We start from the raw sequence: 20,692 nt of genomic DNA, 5'->3' as shown, positions 1-20,692 counted from the left end.
AGAGAATTAGACAGTAACTCTTCCACACCAGTTGAAGAGCTTGCAATAGAAGTAGAGCTTGCAGTGAGAGGCTACAGAAGGCTGAGGAGAACATACAACAAGGCTGGATATGAGAAGGTGGCATCCATTCCAGAGTGTGGAAGTTGTTAAGGGTAAACATGGTGTTGTAGGGTGAAAATCAAGTGGAAAGAAGAAAGGCAGAGGAGGCTGGGAGGGAAGGGTGGCCTGTCCTGCCTGTGGACACTTACTGGAAAGCACCCTAAATGATACAATCCAGGGGTCAGGAATGTACTCGGCGCTGGAGTGCTTGCATAGTATGTGCAAGGTCCTGGATTCAACCCCAACACTCTACATACAATTTTACTGGGGCTGGTGAAGCCTAACTGTCCCAGCCCCAAGTTCGTTTTTCTTTAAAATAAAATCACAGTCCAGCAAAGGGACTGTTTGTGACTTTTGAGGCCCATATCTATATCCAAGTCTGCCACCTCCCTGGTGTGCAATCTTCACATGGTTGAATGAGATGCCTGTTTGGAAAGAACTTTATTGTGTTAGGTAGGTGATTTATGAGGAGGCTTTCAGCTCTATAATTTCCTGATTTTCTCCCCCCCCCCCCCCCCGCCCAGGGATCTTAACCTTAGCAATCAAGCAGAAGCCACCTGCTGCCAGGAGAGGTGGCACATACCTGTAATCCCAGCAGATAGAGGGCTTAGTAAATTCAAGGCCAGGGCAACTTTATGAGACTTCACCCCAAAATAAAAAAGGTTGGGGATGTAGCTCAGTTTGAAGGCCCTAGGTTCAATCCTGTGTATCATAAAAACAAAACAAAAACACAAAACCTACCATATCTGAGATCAAGCTGGGAATGGTTTTATGAATTTCAACATAACTCTAAGAGAACATGAAAGCCAATGTTTAGTTATCTGATTCTTGCCTCATAAAAAGACAGTAGAATATGCATTATTTTGTTAAATTTATATTTAATCTTATATAATGTTTGATTCACTTACCTAAATCAATGCAATATTTTACTTACAAGAGAACAAAACTTTCTGTGCCATGAATCCTTAGTTTATTTAATGTTTATTTCTTAAAAATGTTTCCTAATACTTAGTGAACCCTAATTGTCAACCTAAATTGCACATGGCCTCTGATCTAGGAATCAATACTTCAAAAATACTGGGAAAAACACACACTAAATGTCAGTGGCAGGGGGCAGCAGGAAAACAGTATTTTTCCAGTTAGAATTGCTAGCACATGGAGTCATAAAAGCAGAAGAACTTTAGTGTTTTCATTTGCTCCCAGGTTCTCTAGATCCCTCGCTGCCTGCGGTACACAGAGTCTCACCGCCTGCCTGCCCAGCCTCTGCTCCCTCTGCCCGGAACCCCCTGCCGTGCTCGGCCCCAGCGTTCTCCTCCACCATGCAGCCGGCTGCTCAGAGCTCGCCTTCATGGAAAGATCTCCCCAGAAAAAGGAGACACATCACTCTGGCTTTCTTACAGGGCTTACCCTTGTCTGAAAATACCTAATGCTGAGGATCTCCTGACACAAGAAATCTAACTCAGGATCACTGCTGAAAACCCATTACCTGGAACAGGACCTACTACATATAATAGATACTAAGTAAATAATTTTTTAATAAATGAAAAAGATATATGTATATGACAAGTAAGCTTAGCTAGCAAGGGTCATAATAGCAAAAACGAGAAAAGTCTGAATGTTCAATAACAGGTAAATAAACTACAATTTATTCATAAAGCAGAATACCTATACTCTGTGGTGGTTTAAAAGAACATTTACTGCCACAAAAATATATTCACAATATACAGAACTGTATAATTTTTTTCACTTGCAGCCAGGCATAGTGGCATACGCCTTGTGTTAGGCAGGCTTGATAGCCTGAAGCAGGAGAATTATTGTGAGTTCAAGGACAGCCTGGGCTACAAAGTGAGTTCAAGACCAGCCAGATAGTGAAATCTTGTCTAAAAAAGATAAAACAAAAAGTTACAACAATAGGGGCATACACCCATATTTATTGATTGCATTGAATATTTAGTAAGATCATTTATTATCTGCATATATATGTTTTTATACACCGAAAAATGTGCAGGACTAAGTAATAAGAAAACAGGAAGGAGAAGAGAAACCATGCCTTCCCATGAAGCAGGCTCCACTATGCTGACTGGTAAGAGCCTCACCCCGAAGAGAAACCGTGTCTCCCCCTGAGCCAGCCAGTGTGTGGGCTGAAAAACCAGAAGACCATTACCACCCCTCCCGCCCCAACTGTGCTATATCCATGCAATAGAACATTACTCACCAATAAAAGAAATCACCTAAAAGTGACAAAAAGACATGAAGGAATCCAGCTGGGGATTTAGCTCAGTGGCATAAGCCCTGCCTAGCAAGCGTGAGGTTATGAGTCGATCCCCAATACAAAAAAAAAAAAAAAAACAAAGGAATCTTAAAGGCATATTTCTAAGCGAAAGAATGCAACTTGAAAAGCCTGTATACTATATTTCCAACTACTCTATATGACATTCTGTAAAACTCAGAGCAATGAAGACCGTACAAACATCTGTGGTTGCCAGGATTTTGCAGAGTGAGAAGGAATTGTTTCAGATAGTGGAACTATTCTGTATGACCCTGTAATGGTGGATACATATCATTATACATTTGTCCAAACAATGAAATGTACAGTATCAAGACTAAAGTCAACTCTATGAAAACTATGGTTTTCATCAGTGTATCAATACTGGCTCTCAGTTGTAACCAATGCACCACACTAAGGCAAATTATTAAGGAAAAGTGCAACTGGGAAGTTGAGGAGTATAAAAAAATATGGAAATTCTCTATAAGAAATTTGTAGGGAAAAATGAAACTCAAGATGCCTGCACTATGATTCAGGCTGTGGAGGGGGTGCATTTTGAAGGACATGAGGTCAGAGTCAACAGAATTCCAGCCTAAATGCGCCTCCTGATGTTTCTGTAAATAACTGATATAACCAAAGCTAATGCTTGCTGGTGTGAATAACATAAACCAAAGCCCACTACTGGCACATAGCCGCTATTATGTAGACACCTATATATAGCTGGACAGTCACACAAGTGCATGCAGCTGAGCAGCAGCTGAGAATAAAAATTTCTAGTCCCTCTCATGGTTCTGTGCCTCTTTGTTATGCTGCTTGAATCTCCAGTGAACTTTCCCAATCTGAACTGGTAAAGACACAACCTTCCACTCACTTTTCCTCGTAAACCTCAAAACACTTTAAGAAATAAAGTCTATTAATTTTTAAAATGTAATTAATGCTAGAGATGAGATGTTGCTCAGTAGTAGACATGAGTCAGGTCCTGAGTTCAATTCCCAGCAACACACACAGTGATTAGCACTTGTCATACATTTTTTTTAATGTTTAATATCAAGTATATTTATTAGTAAAGAAGAAATATGTTCATATCTTTCCTTGAGAAATTAAAAATACTAGACATAATAAAACAAAAAAAGAAGAAAATAAAGATCATTTTATTAAATATTATTTTAATGTATGCATATGTAAAAAGTTAACTATAAAGCAAAAACTCATGCATTTAAGTCATGCAAATATGGATTTGTTATATTCTAAGAAAAATAAACAATTTAGTATTTAAAGTATAGTATGAGGTACTCCAACTCTACTAGTTCATGTTTTTAATTTCCATTAAATTATGTATATATTACATAAACATTTTTCCCAAAATTAAAGCTCCTCAACTAATTTTTGTTCCCTTAAAAATGTCCTGGTCTTCCATATTCTATAGAGACCATTCATTGGAACCCTTTTTAACAATTTCAACTATGTACCTAAAAAAAGACCATAATGAATAAAGTATAAATTAGCAAATGGCTTTGAGATTGTCAGATGAGAAAGGAAAGTCTAGCAACAACTCTTATTACATAGAAATTTATACTACTAATGGCCTGCTAGAAAGTTATTTTTAAAAATATTAAATAACATTGAATGTGACATCACCTCATTGTTCACAAAATCTATTGCTTCATTCCAATCTACTACTGTAAGAGCTAGAAATTCAAAACAATGTAATTAGTTAAAGCAGAATGCTGTTCAAATTTTCTATTTTATACAAATGCCACATGTCTACAGAAGTGGTAAACACCACTCCACTGGGAACAGACCTGCTCTAACTCTCACACTAGGAATACTTGAAGTACATGTATATTGTCAGCTCCATAGAAGAGAATCATACAGACCTTGGAGGTCATCCAGCTTAATATACTGCTGGGGTTAAGATCTGAACTGCTTCTCTAAATCTCATGTGTTGAAGAGTTGACCCTCAGTGAAGCAGTGTTCAGTGGTGGGGCCTAGAAAGGTGAGTAGATCACAAGGATGGGGATGGATTAATCCACTGGTCGGCTCCTAGCTGAGTGATCTGTTAGGCATATGGTCCTGTTGGAGGAGTAAAGTCATTGAGGGCGTGCCTTTGCAAGGTATGCCATGTCTCTGGACCCTTCTTTTCTCTTTCCCTCTCTGTTTCCTGATTGCTTGCCATGCCCTCTCCATCATGATGTCCTGCCTCACTACAGGCCCAAAGGGATGGAGTCAGTGACAATGAACTGAATTTCTGAAACCATGAACCAAAATAAACTTTTCCACCTTTAAGCTGTTTTTCTTAGGTATTCTGTCACAGCAACAGAAAGGTGACTAATACATATACTTTCCAATGAGTTAAATCTTTTGTAACACCCTTGGCTTTTTAGATATCTACACAGGGATCAACAAACTTCTCTACAAAGGGTCAGAAATAAATATTTTAGGCTTTGTAGTCATCCAGGCTCTGTTGTAACAATGTAGCCCTGGCCTTGAATCAGGAGAGCAACTATCCCATAAAATACAAATAATGAGGGGCTGGGGATTTAGCTCAGTGGCATAAGCACCTGCCTTGCAAGCAGGCGGTCGTGAGTTCGATTCCTAGTACCGATAAAAAGTTAAAAAAAAAAAAAAAAAAAGAGCAAAAAATACAAATAATGGACATGGCAGTTCTTCAGTAAAACTTTATTTATAAAACAAGCAGTATGCCAGATCTGGTTACCAGGCTGTAAATGGCTAATCTCTGATCTCGATTACTCCTAGTTATCGATAAAACTCCACCATCAGAACATTAGATCCTTTATAGGAAATTTTTTGTCAGGATGAGTTGAATGAGTAAATACATCTATTACTGCAACCAAAATTATTGCCTTCTGGAACCAAAGAGAATCCCTGTCCTTTTTCATGTATCAGCCTTTTAAACACTTAAGTAAATAAGGTAACTAAAAACAGACCACATTTAGGCTGCACTTATCACCTATTTCTGTAACATCTTTTACTGTAGTTCAATTTCTTAATGTAGTACCTTAAACAGTGTATTGCAACAAAAATGTATTCATCCTTTACTCTTTGAAATAAAATGGATTTGGAAAAAAATTCAGTCTTTAAAACCTAACTATATTTACTTGTAATACCTTTAAACTTACTAAGTTGGTTAAACTTAATTTATATTCTCCACTATCTTGTTCCTGCTTGTCATTCTACGAGCTCTCCCTGCATAAGCCCATTCATGTATCTGACTCCAAACACCAGCCACAGCATTCTAAAGCATAATTTCTCTGCTACAACAACCCCTACAGTGAGGGGCCTACTGGCATTTCCACCCAGCCAGTCTAACTCCTCTAACCATGTATAAAGCAAAATTTTCTCATTTAATTTTCATATTTCAATTACACATCCTTTTATTTACTTAAAATCCCATGAAAATGAAAGCTTCAAAATAAGAAGATGTAACAGATTTTGTTCATTGGCCACCTGATATTCATTATTTTCTCCTTCTTCCTAGCCAAGGAAGGCTATCAACATGTCAAACTAATTTTCCAGTCTCTCTCGTGGCAGGGCAAGCAGTGACCATATAACACTTTATGAGCTGAGAGGCAAATCAGTGTGTCTTTGGGTAGGCCATAGAAAGCAACACAATCTTTAGCCTTTCCTGCCTTTTGCCTATAACTGTGGATATGATGTACAGCGACACGTTTCCCTTTTTGACAATGAGGAAAAGGCCAAGACAATCACAGAAATGTTGGGCCCAGCATCACTGAGCTACTGAAAAGGTTGTTAACCATGAACTTCCAGATTTTTTGTAACTGAGGAAAATGAACTGTTTCTTGTTTTATCAGTTTTAAGTCCTGTGTTCTATTATCTTTCAGGTGAAAAAAATCTTAGCTAATAGGAAACTATAATCTTAAAAAGAGAATCCAACAAATATTTAGAACTACAGCAGAGGAAGTAGCAATTACTACACAGCAAAACAAAGGATGGTCCAGAAGGATGGTTCAAAAACTTTGAGAAGCAAGTCAGCTTACGTCACAAAACACTCAGAAGACTCAGGATTTGAAGGCACCAGGTCCTGCAGAGGACAGATCTACAGTTTTGACATTCATAGGTTCCTTAACGAAAAGGCCAGCTCCCCGCCATTCCTCAAGTTCACAAGTCTACAATTATTTGCTGGAAATTTTCCTTAAAGGCCTTCTTATTCCTAGCTGGCTACTTTTATTTGTGACAAAGTTACTAACAATGTGCAAAATAATGAAGCAAAGTGAAACATCCAAAAAGGAGAGGGAAAAGAAAAGAAACTTAGAAAACATGGACAATGCAAAAAGCCGAAGAAAATTCAAAACCATTCTCAGAGATTTTAAAAAAGAACGAAATCCTGCGGAATAGAAATAGTGCATAGCAGCAACAGCAAACAAAAGTAACAGAAAGCCTGGAAAACAAAATTGAGGCAATTTCCCACAACTAATGTTTAAAAAGTAGGTATAAAAGTTAACATTAGATTAAGTCCACATAGAAATTCCAAAGAGGAGAACCAAGAGGAGAGAGGAAAAGAAACTGTCAAAGAAAATCCCTTTCTCAAGGAAGGAAATTCGCATACACTTTTAGTGGGAATGTAAACTAGGATAGACATCATGGAAACCAGCACAGAGATTCCTCAAAAGGCTGCAATCACAACGATCACATGACCCAGAAATCTTATTACTAGATAGAGCCAAAGAAAATGAAACTGTGAATTGAAGAGACGTCTGCACTCCCTCGCTCACCGCAGCACTCTCCACAACAGCCACAAGTGAAAACCACCAAGTGCCCATCGACTGCGGATGGATAAAGAAATCACAGACCATGGCATGCTGTCCAGCAATTTAAGACGTGACACCCTGTCACTTATAGAAATATAAATGAAGCTAGAAAAATTATGTTAAATTAATTAAGTCAAGTACAGAGCGACATGATCTCATTTATACACAGAAGCTAAAAAGTTGATCCTATAAAAGTAGAGCATAGAACAGTTACAGAATCTGGGAAGAGTGAAGATGAGATGGAAAGGGTACGGTTACTGTGCACAGCTGAGCAGGAGGGGTAACTTCTAATGTTTATAGCACAGTCGCAACAACTAATTGTATATCTCAAAATAGCTAATAGAAAGGATTCTTGATGTTCTCATCACAGAGATATGACAGATATTTATATCATGGATCTACCAATTACCCTGAGCTGATTATACATTGTATACATATACTGAAATGTCACTCACTACTCCAAAACTACATATAAGCATTATATGCCAAATAAATGTGTATTTATATATATATATATATATATATATATATATGTAATATATATATATATGCATATGTAAGAAAAAACATTCTCTTCCTCCAAAAGAATTAAAACACACATGAAGGCAGATGATTGTCAAAATGTAGAAAAAGAGGGATAAATTGAGCATATAACAGCTTTTTGTTGCAATTCCCAGTTCTTTGCATTCAAATGACATCAAGCCTCTTATGGAACTATACCTTCAGAATTCTGAGCAGGAGATTATCTTTGCCGCAGAATTTCATAACTCAAAAAAGTAGTCAAACATGAGGAAAAATGATATGCCATGATGCAAACTTTTTGTATCTAATGTACCTTTTGTATCTAATGTACCTTTCCATGAAAGAATTCCTTTCCCTTCTCTTTCTGCAAAATAAGAGAATAAACTAAGAAAGGTGAAAACACATGATTAAGGAAACAGGACCCTGCTTCCCAGAGTGATAATCGGTGCGCAGAGCTAGACCCAGGCTGGATGCAGGCTCCGGGGAGAGATGTGACTAACAGGTTAGGTAACGCACTTTGACGTTTGAAGCTAAATCTGCTGTGGGATTTGGCATACATACTGACAGATATATACAGTTTTTGTTGGAGAGACAGTAAAGCATTAGATAAAACAACATAAAATTGTTGTTTTATAAGTTAAAACTTTGTCAAATATTAGTTGCTGAATTTATAGCTGAATAATATGATGGTGACAGTGTGCTTTAAATACTCTAACAATAACAAAAAGAAAAAAAAAGAAAAATTGAAGGCATACATGAAACAAGAATGTCATAAAGCTACTTGTACTGAAACTGGGTAACTGGCACATGGGTTTCACTAGCCTGTTATCGCAATTCACTTGTATGCTAGAAATCCCCTAATAAAAAATCGTAAAAAGAAAAACATGACAACAGCAAAAGGTTCAGCAATCAGTAATTTCAGATAGCAGAAAGAAATTCCATTTAGCAATGCTCAGATGAAGTCCAATTACAGAACCACTGTATAAAGGAAAAAAGAAAAATCAGTGAAATAAGTCATTACTGGATCTTTACTGTGTGGGGAAGGAAATACTGGAAATAGTTCACATCCCTACTCCATTCTCCCTTTCCATACTGACTCCCTGTGCAACAGAATAGTGATTCCCAAAGTTGTTGCAATTAGACTCAAAATCTGATAAAGATGTATGTATCTCCACCCATCAATTACTTCTTAGTTCATTTCTCTTCTTCTGAAACCTAGATTCAAGATTCATCACTACAGTCTTGCCTTTGTAAAGAAGTTATGATAAAAATATTACTTAATTGTAAATAGTATATACTATTTAAAACAAATATTTACTATTTAATAATACCATATAGTACACTATGTAGTATACTATATAATAGTTGATTCCTGATATTAATAGTGAAAGCTTGAGATCAAGACCAAGACACACATGCCTATTATTAACAGCATTTTTATTCAATTTTGTATTTGAAAATCCAATCAGTTTAGTATGGCAGGAAAAAGAATAAAAAGTAAAGTGACTGGAAAAGGGAGAAATAAAGTATTAACTATTCTTTGACAATATTGTATATAGGATCATGTACATAGAAAGCTAAAAAAAAGTCAACATGTAATTACCATCAATAGGTAAGTTTAGCCAAGTTGCTAGAAATATGACAATATGCAAAATTCGACTGGATTTCTATGTATTACCAATTACCAAAATAAAGCATTTATATCACAGCAAAACCATCAAATATCTAGTAGGGAGAATATGTAAGGCCTTTTTGCAGTTAATTATAATATGCCACTTAAAGAAACAAAGAACAAATAAATGAGAGCTTTATTACATTTAGGACATAAATTCTTTGCAAACTTATCTATATATTCAATGCAATTTCAGGAAAATCTAACAGGTTTTTTTTTGGAATATGATGACTTGAGCTAAAACTTGCATGGTAAAACAAAGGTACTAGTGCAGACAATGTATAAGAATAAGCTGAAATAAGTTGTCTACTATAAGATAGAAAGACATAATTTGCTTTATTATAATTCATTTACCTGTGTAACTTCATTAATCTGTGCAATTATGTCAAATATATATATGTATGTGTTATAGCTTACTATAAAAACTTTAAAGAACTCATAAATGTATTGATGCTTAAAATAAAAAGTCACAGCAGGGCCAAGAATGATGGTGCATGCTTGCAACCCCAGCTATTCAGAAGGCTGAGGCAGAAGATCACGAGTTTGAGGTCAGACTAGGCAACTTAGTGAGATTATGCCTCAAAATAAAATATATTTTAAATGTTCTGGGGATATAACTCAGTTGGTAGAACACCTGATTAGCATGCATAAGACCCTGGGTTCAGTCCTCAGCCCTGCAAAACAAAGCTAAACTAAAGTAATGATAGTAAGTTCTGAACAATTAAATCAATTATTATATACTGCTGTTACAATAAATGTAAAGAGATCAGATTAGCTTATAAACTGTTGTTGTGCTAAATATGAAGATACTGAATTCTTCCACTAAAGAGAAACACTTTTAAATTGTATTACACAAAGTACTGAATTTGTTATATACTTACACTGAAGTTGTTTACAAAAAAAACTCCCTTAAAATGATTAAGAAAGGGGCTAGAGATGCAGCTCAGGGGTAGAATATTTGTCCAATACGCATGAAGCCCTGGGTTCAATCCCCAGCACTGCAAAAATTAAAATATTATAAAATATATGAAAACATTTAAAAACTTACAAAAACAAAGTGATTAATATCAAAACATAAAAGAACCCAAGAACAAGTGGAAAACTGAAATATATGTAAAGGCCAAAGATCTATACTGAGAAGGCATCAGAACAGGTGATTTCATTTTGTTTCCACTAACCTGAGAAAAAAATTTCAGTGGCATTTGAATTATGTTAGAAAGAAGGAAAAGATAGAAAATGTCCTAACACATTTTATAAACCTAAAACTTTAACATAAAAACTTGATAGAGTAGCAAAAAGAAAAACAAGAAAACCAAAATCTCATTTATAATATAGACGTAAGGGCAGCCCACTTGGGACCCCTTCTGTCTCTGTCTCAGATAGAAGCTTTCTTTCTCTCAATAAATACATTCTACTTTTTAAAAAAATGCTAATTCCCTTAGAAATCATAAAAGTAAATAAAATAGTGGCATTTAAAAAGGAAATTAGGTAAAAACCCAGAAAAATACAGTATGAATTTAATTAATAGTAATGTATCATTATTGGTCCCTTATCTATAACATATATATCAGTATTAATAGTAGTTAAACTAGATGATGAATATATTGAAACTTTTGGGTTTTTTGGGTTTTTTTGGTGGTAGTAGGGATTGAACTTAGGGCCTTGCACATGCTAGGCAAGCAATGAGCTACATTCCCAGCTCTCTATATGATCTTTAAAACTTTTCTAGAAATTTAAAACCCTACTAAAAATAAAGCTTATTTTAAAAATATATTGTGAGGCAATCTGAGGAATTCATTTAAAAATAAATATAGCTAAAATGGTTAAGCAACAAAAAATAAAAAGTGTACAAATAGGAAATGAGGAAGCCAAATTATCCTTGTTTGTAGATAATATGGTCATACACTTAGAAGACCCTAAAGTCTCTGCCAGAAGACTTTTGGGCCAACAGAGCAAGATATAAAAGAAACATTAAAAATCAGTAGCTTTACTATACACCAATAGTAGACCAGCTGAGAAAGCAATCAGGAAAACAGTTCCATTCACAATAGCTTCAAAACCTTAAAATGCTTAGGGAACAATGTGGCCAAAGAGGTGAAAGATCTTTACAACAGAAATTTCAGAGCACTGAACAAAGAAATCAAAGAAAAAACCAGAGGACGGAAAGACCTATTGAATTCATGGATGGGCAGAATTAATATTGTCAAATGACCACATTACCAAAAGTGATCTGTAGATTCAACACAAACTCCATCAATTACCAATGACACTCTTCACAGAACAACAACAAATTCTGAAATTCACATGAAAACATTAAAGACCCAGGATAGTTGATTCAATCCTAAATGAAAAGAGCAAGACTGTAGGCATCACAACACTGGATTTCAAATCATACTACAAAGCCATAGAAACAAAACAGCATGGTACTGGCACAAAAACACATATGTAGACCAATGGAACAGACTAGAGGACACAGAAACAAATCCACACAGCTTGAACCATCTGATTCTGGGCAAAGAAGGCAAAATGATATGTTGGAGAAAAGACAGCCCCTTTAACAAACAGTGCTGAGAAAAGTGGATATGTGTTTGTAAAAGATTGAAACCAGATCCCTTTCACCCTATAAAAATCCATTCCAAATGGATAAAAGATCTAAGCATAAGACCTGAAATGTTGAAACTGCTAAAAGAAAACATGAAAAATATTGGAAGCCATAGGTACACAAGAAGACTTCCTGATTAAATCTCCAACAGCACAGGAAATGAAAACGAGAATCAACAACTAGGACTACATCCAATTTAAGTTTCTGCACAGCAAGGGAAACAATAGAGAGAGGCTTCAGAATGAAAGAAAATCTTTTCCTAGCTACTGTTCTTAACACAGGATCATTATGTAGACTATATAAAGAATTCAAAAACATTAACACCAGAAACTCAAACAGCCATATCAATAAATGGGTAAATGATTATCAGACACTTTCCAAAGAACTACAAATAACCAATATGTATATGAAAAAATGTTCAACTTCTTTAGCCATTAAGGAAATGCAAATCAAAACTACTTTGAGATTCTGTCAAGGTGTATGTTGGTGACCCCCAGGCCTCATGGGTTTGCATTGTGCATTTGTGATTGGCTCATTGTCTAGCGCTTGAAGGCGGGTGTGAGTGCTACACTGGCCTAGGGGTGGGGCCAGGATGTAATGTAATGGCAGGAAGAAGGCGTGTCTCACTCTTTTGCTGGTTTCTGCCTTGCCCTTTGCAGCCGCTTTGAACTGTGGCCCAGCCGTGCCACCCTGCCTTGGAGCCAACTGAGTATGGACTGAAATCCTCCAAAACTGTAAGAAACAAACCTTTCCTTTCCCAACGTGGGGCTTGAGGTATTTTGTCTCAGCAATAAGTAAAAAGTAACTAAGACAGAATTCATCTCATCTCAGTCAAAATGGCTATCACCAAAGAACACAAAAGGCAATAAATGCTAGTGAGGATGCAGGGTTGGGAGAGAAAGGAATCCTTCCACACCATGGAAGGAATATAAATAAGTACAACTACTGTGGAAATCAGTGTGGAGTCCCTCCCCTGCCAAGAAAAAAACTAGAAACAGAGCTACCACTTGATTCAGCTATACCGTTCCTTAGTACTGAAGCAGTTAAAGCCAGAACACCATACGGATACTTGTATATCCAAATTTACTATGGCATAATTCACTATAGCCCAGATCGGAAATCAGCCTAAATGCCTATCAACATGGATGAGGTGCTGTAGCCATGGGTTGTACACAGAGAACAATTAGGATTAGGACATGGAGTTTATAATATTACTTATAATGGCCACCAGAAGTTAACACAGGAAAATGCAGAAAATCTATCTGCAACACCAAAGACATAGATTATTTAGTAAAGAGCCTAAATCCCACAACAATGTCCCACATAAGTCCAGATAAAAACCCAGGGCTCAGGACAATGCCTCCCACAAGTCCAACTGGAGGTCCAGAGCCCACAAGAAGGACTCACACCCGTCTCTTTTACAGATCCGTGCCAGGAAGACCCAAGGGTCAGCGGTGGAAGCCTGAAAGTCTATGCCAGCAGGATGAAGGAGCTGTGCTAGTGGGATGAGGGTCCTAAGCTGGAGCCGAGAAGTCACACTCACAACAAAGAGCAGGGTTGTGCTGAAAGGCACCACAGCTGTCCTCAGCGACACAGAGGCCCCGAACTCCTCCGATGACCAGCACAGTCAGGTACCTGCCAGGAAGCAGCGTGACGAGTTCATCCTGGAGACCAAGCAGCACATGTCTTCCCCTCTGGGGCCAGGAAGCTATGCTCGATGTGAGGACCAAAGCTTCTCCAGCAGAACCGACAGCTCAGACAGCAACTTGTAGGAGAACCCACAGTGCCTCCTTAACGCCTCAACCCTCAACACCTCCCTTCTTCTCCACCTATTTATCCTGGCAACCCTCCTCAGATGGAGCATCTTCACTCAATGCCATGCTGATGTAATCCAGCTGGCATTAAGTTGACCACCAGTTCATAATCCATAACAAATGGATAAAGAAAATGTTGCATTATATACCAATGGAATATACTCAGCCTCAAGGAAGAACAAATTTCTGTCATTTGCAAGAAAATGGAGGAATCCAGAGACCATCATATTAAGCTAAATAAGCCAGACTCAGAAAGACAAGTATTGCATGTTCTCCCTAATATGTGGAATCTAAAAACATGACAAGAAAGGTGAAGAGAGACTATTTTTAGACAAGATGAAGGGAATAAAAAGTGGGGAGGGATAGAAAAGCAGGTAATAAAATATGAGAAAAATATATTTTATACACTAAAAGCACCCCCCAAAAAAGTGTAAAATAAGTGGGTAGGATAGAACAAGAGATGGATGGGGTGAAAATAATTAAAATATATTATGTAAAAATATGAATCTTCCAAAATGAAAGCCACTGATCTATATAACCAATTACAAAAAGTGAAAAAAGAATGCAAAAAATACAAATGATACAATGTAAAATTAATGATTGTGTCCTCATTTGTACATATGAAGCAACTATTTATATACATCAATAATAAAAAGCAACTCCATAAAATAAATAAATATAATACAATTCCAATTAAGTGAAGAAAGATATCTTAAGCGTTAGAGGAAAAAAAGGCCTAAGAAAGCAGATTCTAAAAAAGAGGAAATATCCTATAGATACTGTAATTACATCTATATTGAGTATGGGTGTCAGAATAGATAACTTGATAAACTGGTCATGATATAAAGCAGAATCCAGAAATAAAGTCCAGTTTATATGAAATTTTAAAACATGAGAAAAATCTGTTTAAGTCCAATGAGGAAAAGACTGGTTATTTAATAAATGGTGCTGGCCCAACTGGCTATCCATCTGGCAGAAAGTAGTTCCTTATCACATAAAACAAATCTTAGATGGAATAAATGATTAAATGTAATAAACCATCAAAAGTTAAAAGAAAACCTAAGCGACAACACTCACCAATGTTTCTTAACCAGAAATAAAAGACAGCCATATTCAAGTTTACAAACATTAAAACAATTTAGGCTGCAAAAACTGCTATAAACTCTTAATAAGCTAATGATAGATTTGGAGAAATACTTTCAAGAGAAATAACAGATAAAGGGTGACTAATCATTACCAGTACACAAAGACCTTTACATATTGGCAAAAGATAAGCAACTGAAAGAAAAAAAATATGGAAAAGATGTGACAGCATGAAAACAAATCCACAGAGCTACCGCCATGAAGATGCTCCAATGTACTAAGAGTTAGAAAAATACAAATTACAGTGAAACAGTAATCACTCAACAGCCAATCAGATAAAAGAAAAATTAGCAATAAAATTAACTGTCTACAGGATGAGGAGCAAAAATGTAAATTATTTACAGCTGTTTTGGAAAGCAATCTGATACATATTTTTACACTAAAAATACACAGGCACTTCAACCAACAAATCACACTACTGCAAATCAATCCCATAAAAATAAAACCAATAAAATGTTTACTGCATCACTGCTTGCATGGTGAAAAACAAGAAACAAATAAAAAATGAGTTCCTAGTAATAAGGTAATAAATAATAATGCATCTATACTGTGCAATGCTAAACAGCCATTAAGTAGAATGAACCCAAGATAACCAACTGCCTCCATGAAAACCCATAAAAGTAAAATGTCTGTGCATAAGTGTGACAGGCCAGCAGGAGCGGCTGTGAAGACCAGTGTGGACGGACTCCCACCTACCAGCTTGCTATACCACAGTACCTGCAAAGAGGAGGGATGTGACTAACACAGGGGTTGAAAAGCAAAAAGGAGGACATATGATCTATTTATGTTAAGTGAATTAATCAAAGCCCTGCTAGCATGAGAGTCAGGAATATGCTGGGGTTGGCACGAGCCCCATCTTCCACAGAGTCCCCATTCTTGAACCACTTCATAACCTTTTGGCATTTTCTCATCTGCTGAACTATCATTCTGTACAATACAAGCCACACAATCTTTGGTGCATTTTGTGACAATTCTACTGAAAAATATTGGTTTTCATTAACTGATAACCCATCGCATGTATAAAACTGAAACTCTGGACTCTACTTATCAAGATGGGACATGTTTTTACACATAAGTTCAAGAACAGTAAATTAGAAAAAAAATAAGTAACACACACTGATTAAGTGTTGAAATGTAATAAAATGTAATATAAATTAGAGAAAAATATGCATAAAGTATTCTATTGTGGTAACAACATCAAAATCTTAATTATAAATGTACTTCAGTATATTTTTAAGTATCAGAGAAAGCTGTTGCCCAAAACCATAAAGGAGAAGGAAATAAGAAGAGGCAGATTACTAAATTCGCCTTGAAAGCTCCCAGCATTATATTACTTCTCTTACTACAACAACAGTGATAAGTAAAAAATACTGCTTGAAACTTGAAAATACAAGCAATGAAAACAAAGATAATCTATAAACAATAAAATAAAATACACTGGGAATTATTTAGTACCTACCACACAGGATCTGCTGTAAAGATTAAATAACCTAATCCATGCAAAGTGCTTTTAGTATATTCAGTATGTCTGAAAGCTCAATCAATTTAAGCTATTTTTATTAAAGCAAAAGACTGCAGAAATTATGAAGCTGAAAAAGACAAAGGCTTTCAAAATGACATCTATATACACAGCACTGTTCTGCATATTAGGGAACCTTGTGTCCCGGAGGACTACAAGGACCCATTATTACGACCATCCAGATTACTAAACACACCTTGATTGACAGTAAAAATAAAATTACAATAAAAAAAATAAGGAACTTAAAGCCAGGTGTGGGGGCACATACCTCTAATTCCAGCACTCAGGAGGCTGAGGCAGAAAGATAACCATGAGTTCGAGGCCAGCCTAAACTGCATAAGACCAGTCTAAACTACAAAGCAAGGCCTTGTCTCAACAACAACAAAAATACAGTTTAAAGGAGATAGCTGGGCGTGGTGATGCACACCTGTAATCCCAGCACTCGGGAGGCTAAGGCAGGAGGATGGCTGCAAGTTCAAGGTCAACCTAGGCTACAAAGTAAGTTTAAAGGTAGGCTGAACTGCATGCCAAAACCCTGTCTCTAAAAGACTAAAGAGGAGGAAGAGGAGGAGGAGGGGGACAAAGAGGAGAATGTAGTTTTTTGCCTTGCAGTTTAGGAGCTTCAAGAACCATCTTAAGACACTATGCTTCTGTCCAGACATTTCCAATGAGAAATACTCGGGTTCTCCACAGCCTCCCACATTAGACAGACTGGAGAGGACAAATTCAAATGGACCAGGGAATGATGCAATACTCCTTCTGAAACCTACCCAAGGGAGAAATCCATTCCTGTACATACAGTGAAATTTTACCCATGTGATTTAAAAAAAAACAAAACAAAACAAAAATGATGATACAGAATTTTAAAACAAAATTAATAGATTAACACTGGTTAATATATTAGGTATTGTTATCGTCAAAGTAGTTGCTCAGGTTACAAGATATAGGCATGAAAAAATGATCAAGTAATCAAGCAATAAAAACACAAACTGTTCTTTTTGATGAACAGAGATGAGTAGTGCAGTTATCCACTACATCATATATCTGTGTACATAAATATACATATACAGACATATCATCTTTTCCCTTTTCTTCCTCCTTTCCCCTATCCCAGCTGCTCTTACCTTTTGAGCAGTTTCTTTCCCTTTCACTTTCACAATATCTATTGCACATTTTATATCTTATTTACTCTCAATTTTTTACACTAGGGACGATGTTTATACATGCAGGCGTGGCACCTAGAGGTATCTCCTTCTGAGGGTAGTAGCCATTGTTAATTCCCTATTATCTTGTTTTGAAGTCCTGCATCATTTTCATTGTTTTGGTGGGCTGGGTTTTATTCTGTTTTGTTCTGTTTGATTTTGTTATATCCAATGGCATGGGCAGCTATTTCAAAGATAGTAAAATATATTATGGTAGGCATTTTGGATTTACTATTGTCTTGTTTTGAAATCCTTTATTACATTCATTGTTTTGTTTTTATTGGTTCTATTCTTTCTGTTTGGTTTGATTTTTACTATGTCTGAAGGCATTTGCAGCTATTATGAAGACAAAAAGAGGCATTATGGTAACCATTGTTGATTTCATATTGTCTTGAAGTCCTGTGTCACTTACACTGATTTGTTTCATTGGTTTTATTTTGTTTTATTTTCCTTGGTTTTATCCTCTTTAAATAAAAAAAATGTGCTGTTTATAAACATGCACATATATTGATGTTTTCAATTTTTTCATTTCATTTCAAAGGGGAATAGTTGGTCAAATAGGACCTCCAACCCTAGTTTTTTGAGGAATCTCCGCACTGATTTCCACAGTGGTTGCACCAGTCGACACTTCTACCAACAATGGAGAAGGGTTCCTTTTTCCCTGCAGCCCCACCAGCATTTGTTATCATTGATTTTGTGATGTTAGCCATTCTTTCTGGAGTGAGACAGAATCCCAATGTTGTTTTAAGTTTCATTTCTCGAAGGACCAATGATGCTGAACATTTCTTCATATATTTATTTGCCATTTGTATTTCTCCATCTGAGAAGTACATATTCATTTCAGATGCCCATTTTTGGATTGGGTCTTTGAATTTGGGGGACTGATGTTTTTCAGTTCTTTCTTTGTTCTAGATAGAAGTCCTTTGTCTGAAGGACAACTGGATAAAATTTTTTCCCATTCTATGATATTTAGGGTTGGGTGATTTCTTTTGCTGTGCAAAAACTTTTTAATAAGATCAGATTCCCTAATGTGATTTTCTTCACTGGTCTGCCTAAAAATATGTGCTTCATTATGATCTATAAACTAAATTTGGCACATGAGTACCATTCTTCTTGTCCAGTGAAACATTAAAATAGCTTCAGAAATTTCATGCACACATTATCAGTCTGGCTACTCACATGGAATTGACCTTCTCCTCGGGGCCTTGCACTTGGCCGGTCACGGTGCCTTTGCTGGTGTTCTTCACCCAGCCTACCACTCCGATTTTCTTAGCTTCACCTTCAGTGTACTGGTTTCAGGAGAAAATGAGACAGAAGAAGGCCATTATCAAAAATCTGAACTCATAACATACTTGATCTAATTTTCAGAAACTGTTATCCTCATGGTCATTTTTTTCTAAAAATACACTCTGTGCCAACATTCATGTAGCTGATCTACAGCAACACCTCTGTTTATAAGAACCTTCACTTACATATGTCTTTTAGTAAATTCTCCTTTCAATAAAGACAAGTGCATTATGAAAATATAAACTGATAGGGGAATTATTTTGAACCAGTTTCTATGATGATGCTTTGGGATCTACAAAATCCAGTTGCATTTCCCTCACACCTGCTAATACTAAATTACTATTAATCTGAGTTCCCAATGATAATCAATCCAAGATTCTCAATCACTTTATGATCAACATAAAGTATGCATAGGCAGAAAAAATACAAAATATTTGAAGTTTTTAACTAAAATGAGGGGAAACAATTTTAATAAGAAAATTAAACTAGTTAAAAAAACATCAGCCTAGATGTACTGACTCTGTGTAAGTGTAAAAGATTCTTACAGTCTTTATTCACTCTGAACTTGTCAACAAATATAACTAAGGCTGGGGATAAGGCCCTGGGCCAGCATAAGGCCCTGGTTTAGACTCCAGCCTTGTAAAATGTCAGGGACACAAATATTATAATTCTCTGTGGGTAAATTTGTCTCTCCTAGAATTCTTTTTTAAAATTTTTATTAGTATATGTTTATGATAGATAATATATTCATTGTAAAGTATTGGTACGTATACATATCTTGATCATTTTAAAAATTCTTTTTCCCAGTTTCAAATTCAATTTTCTTCTAGAAAATGAAAAAACAAGCAATATTTTGATTTTGAAGGATGTAACCACATCATAGTAAAAACTTGTGGATTCAGTCTACCAGAGTTTTTCAAAAACAAGCTGGGGATGGTGGTATGTGCCTGTAAGCCCTGCTACTCAGAAGGCCACTGCAAGAGGACCACAAGTTCAAAGCCAGCCTTATCAATTTAGTAAGACTATGCATCAAAATTTTAAAAAGAGAAAAATTTTAAAAGGGCTAGGATGTACCGCAGAGGTACAGCATGCTAGGTATGACCACAACACTACTGTGAGAAACTGTAGGCTATCTTTTCTATCGAGGGGTAGCATCAGGAGTGCCTCCCTCTTAAGCTTTACTTCTCCCTAGGCATGTACCAGGGTTGCAGCTGTTACAATTATAAAGAATTTAGGCTTGGACACAGGAACACCTGCCTCGGACATTCAGGTGACTGTGGTCCTAACTTCCTGCTGTCAAACCTTCTGGCCCTCCGCTCATCCCACTTGGACTAGCCAGTGAGGACAGATGGTTAACCTTCAACCCAACCTGTGAAAACAGGTCAGCCGCTCCTCACCATTAGGATATCAGAGCACCTGCTGCTGCCACCTAAGCTTAGGGGTGCAGCTACCCTTCTGAAGATGTAAGCTTGCCTTGTTGAGATTTCTTGGTGTCTGCTTTGCTCTTTATTTCTGCACCAATAAGTTAAGTGTGGGGGCTTATTGCCAACACTGCCAAAAAATAAAAAACAAAAAACAGTTTTCTGTTTGGAGGTCAGAGTGGTCAAGATCACTATAACTCCACAGTCCAATTGCATTCGGCAGCACAAACTGAAACAGTTACAACTGAGATGGATTTAGTGTTGATTCTTAAAACAAGTCAAGATAATAAAGAAGAAAGTGGAGACAAGCTGAACTGTGAAAGCAGGACACGGCTATCTTAAAATGTACTTTTCT

At 36.5% G+C, this 20,692-nt stretch overlaps 1 protein-coding gene across 9 annotated transcripts in view; it reads right to left on the bottom strand.

Moving 5' to 3' along the window:
• Positions 1-20,692, bottom strand: part of Acyp2 (acylphosphatase 2) — a 198,371-nt gene that overhangs the window by 147,119 nt on the left and 30,560 nt on the right. For all 9 annotated transcript variants that reach the window (XM_063229370.1, XM_063229373.1, XM_063229372.1 and 6 more), the window contains exon 3: positions 18,809-18,918. In XM_063229370.1, coding sequence (XP_063085440.1) covers positions 18,809-18,918 — 110 coding nt within the window. The remainder of the gene's footprint in view (positions 1-18,808; positions 18,919-20,692) is intronic.

This window comes from Cavia porcellus, unplaced genomic scaffold (genome assembly GCF_034190915.1).
Source record: "Cavia porcellus strain 051 isolate PalLab524CR breed Dunkin Hartley unplaced genomic scaffold, mCavPor4.1 scaffold_18, whole genome shotgun sequence".
NCBI lineage: Eukaryota > Metazoa > Chordata > Mammalia > Rodentia > Caviidae > Cavia > Cavia porcellus.
Note: the sequence above shows the minus strand (reverse complement) of the source record. Positions and strands in the feature narration are given on the sequence as shown.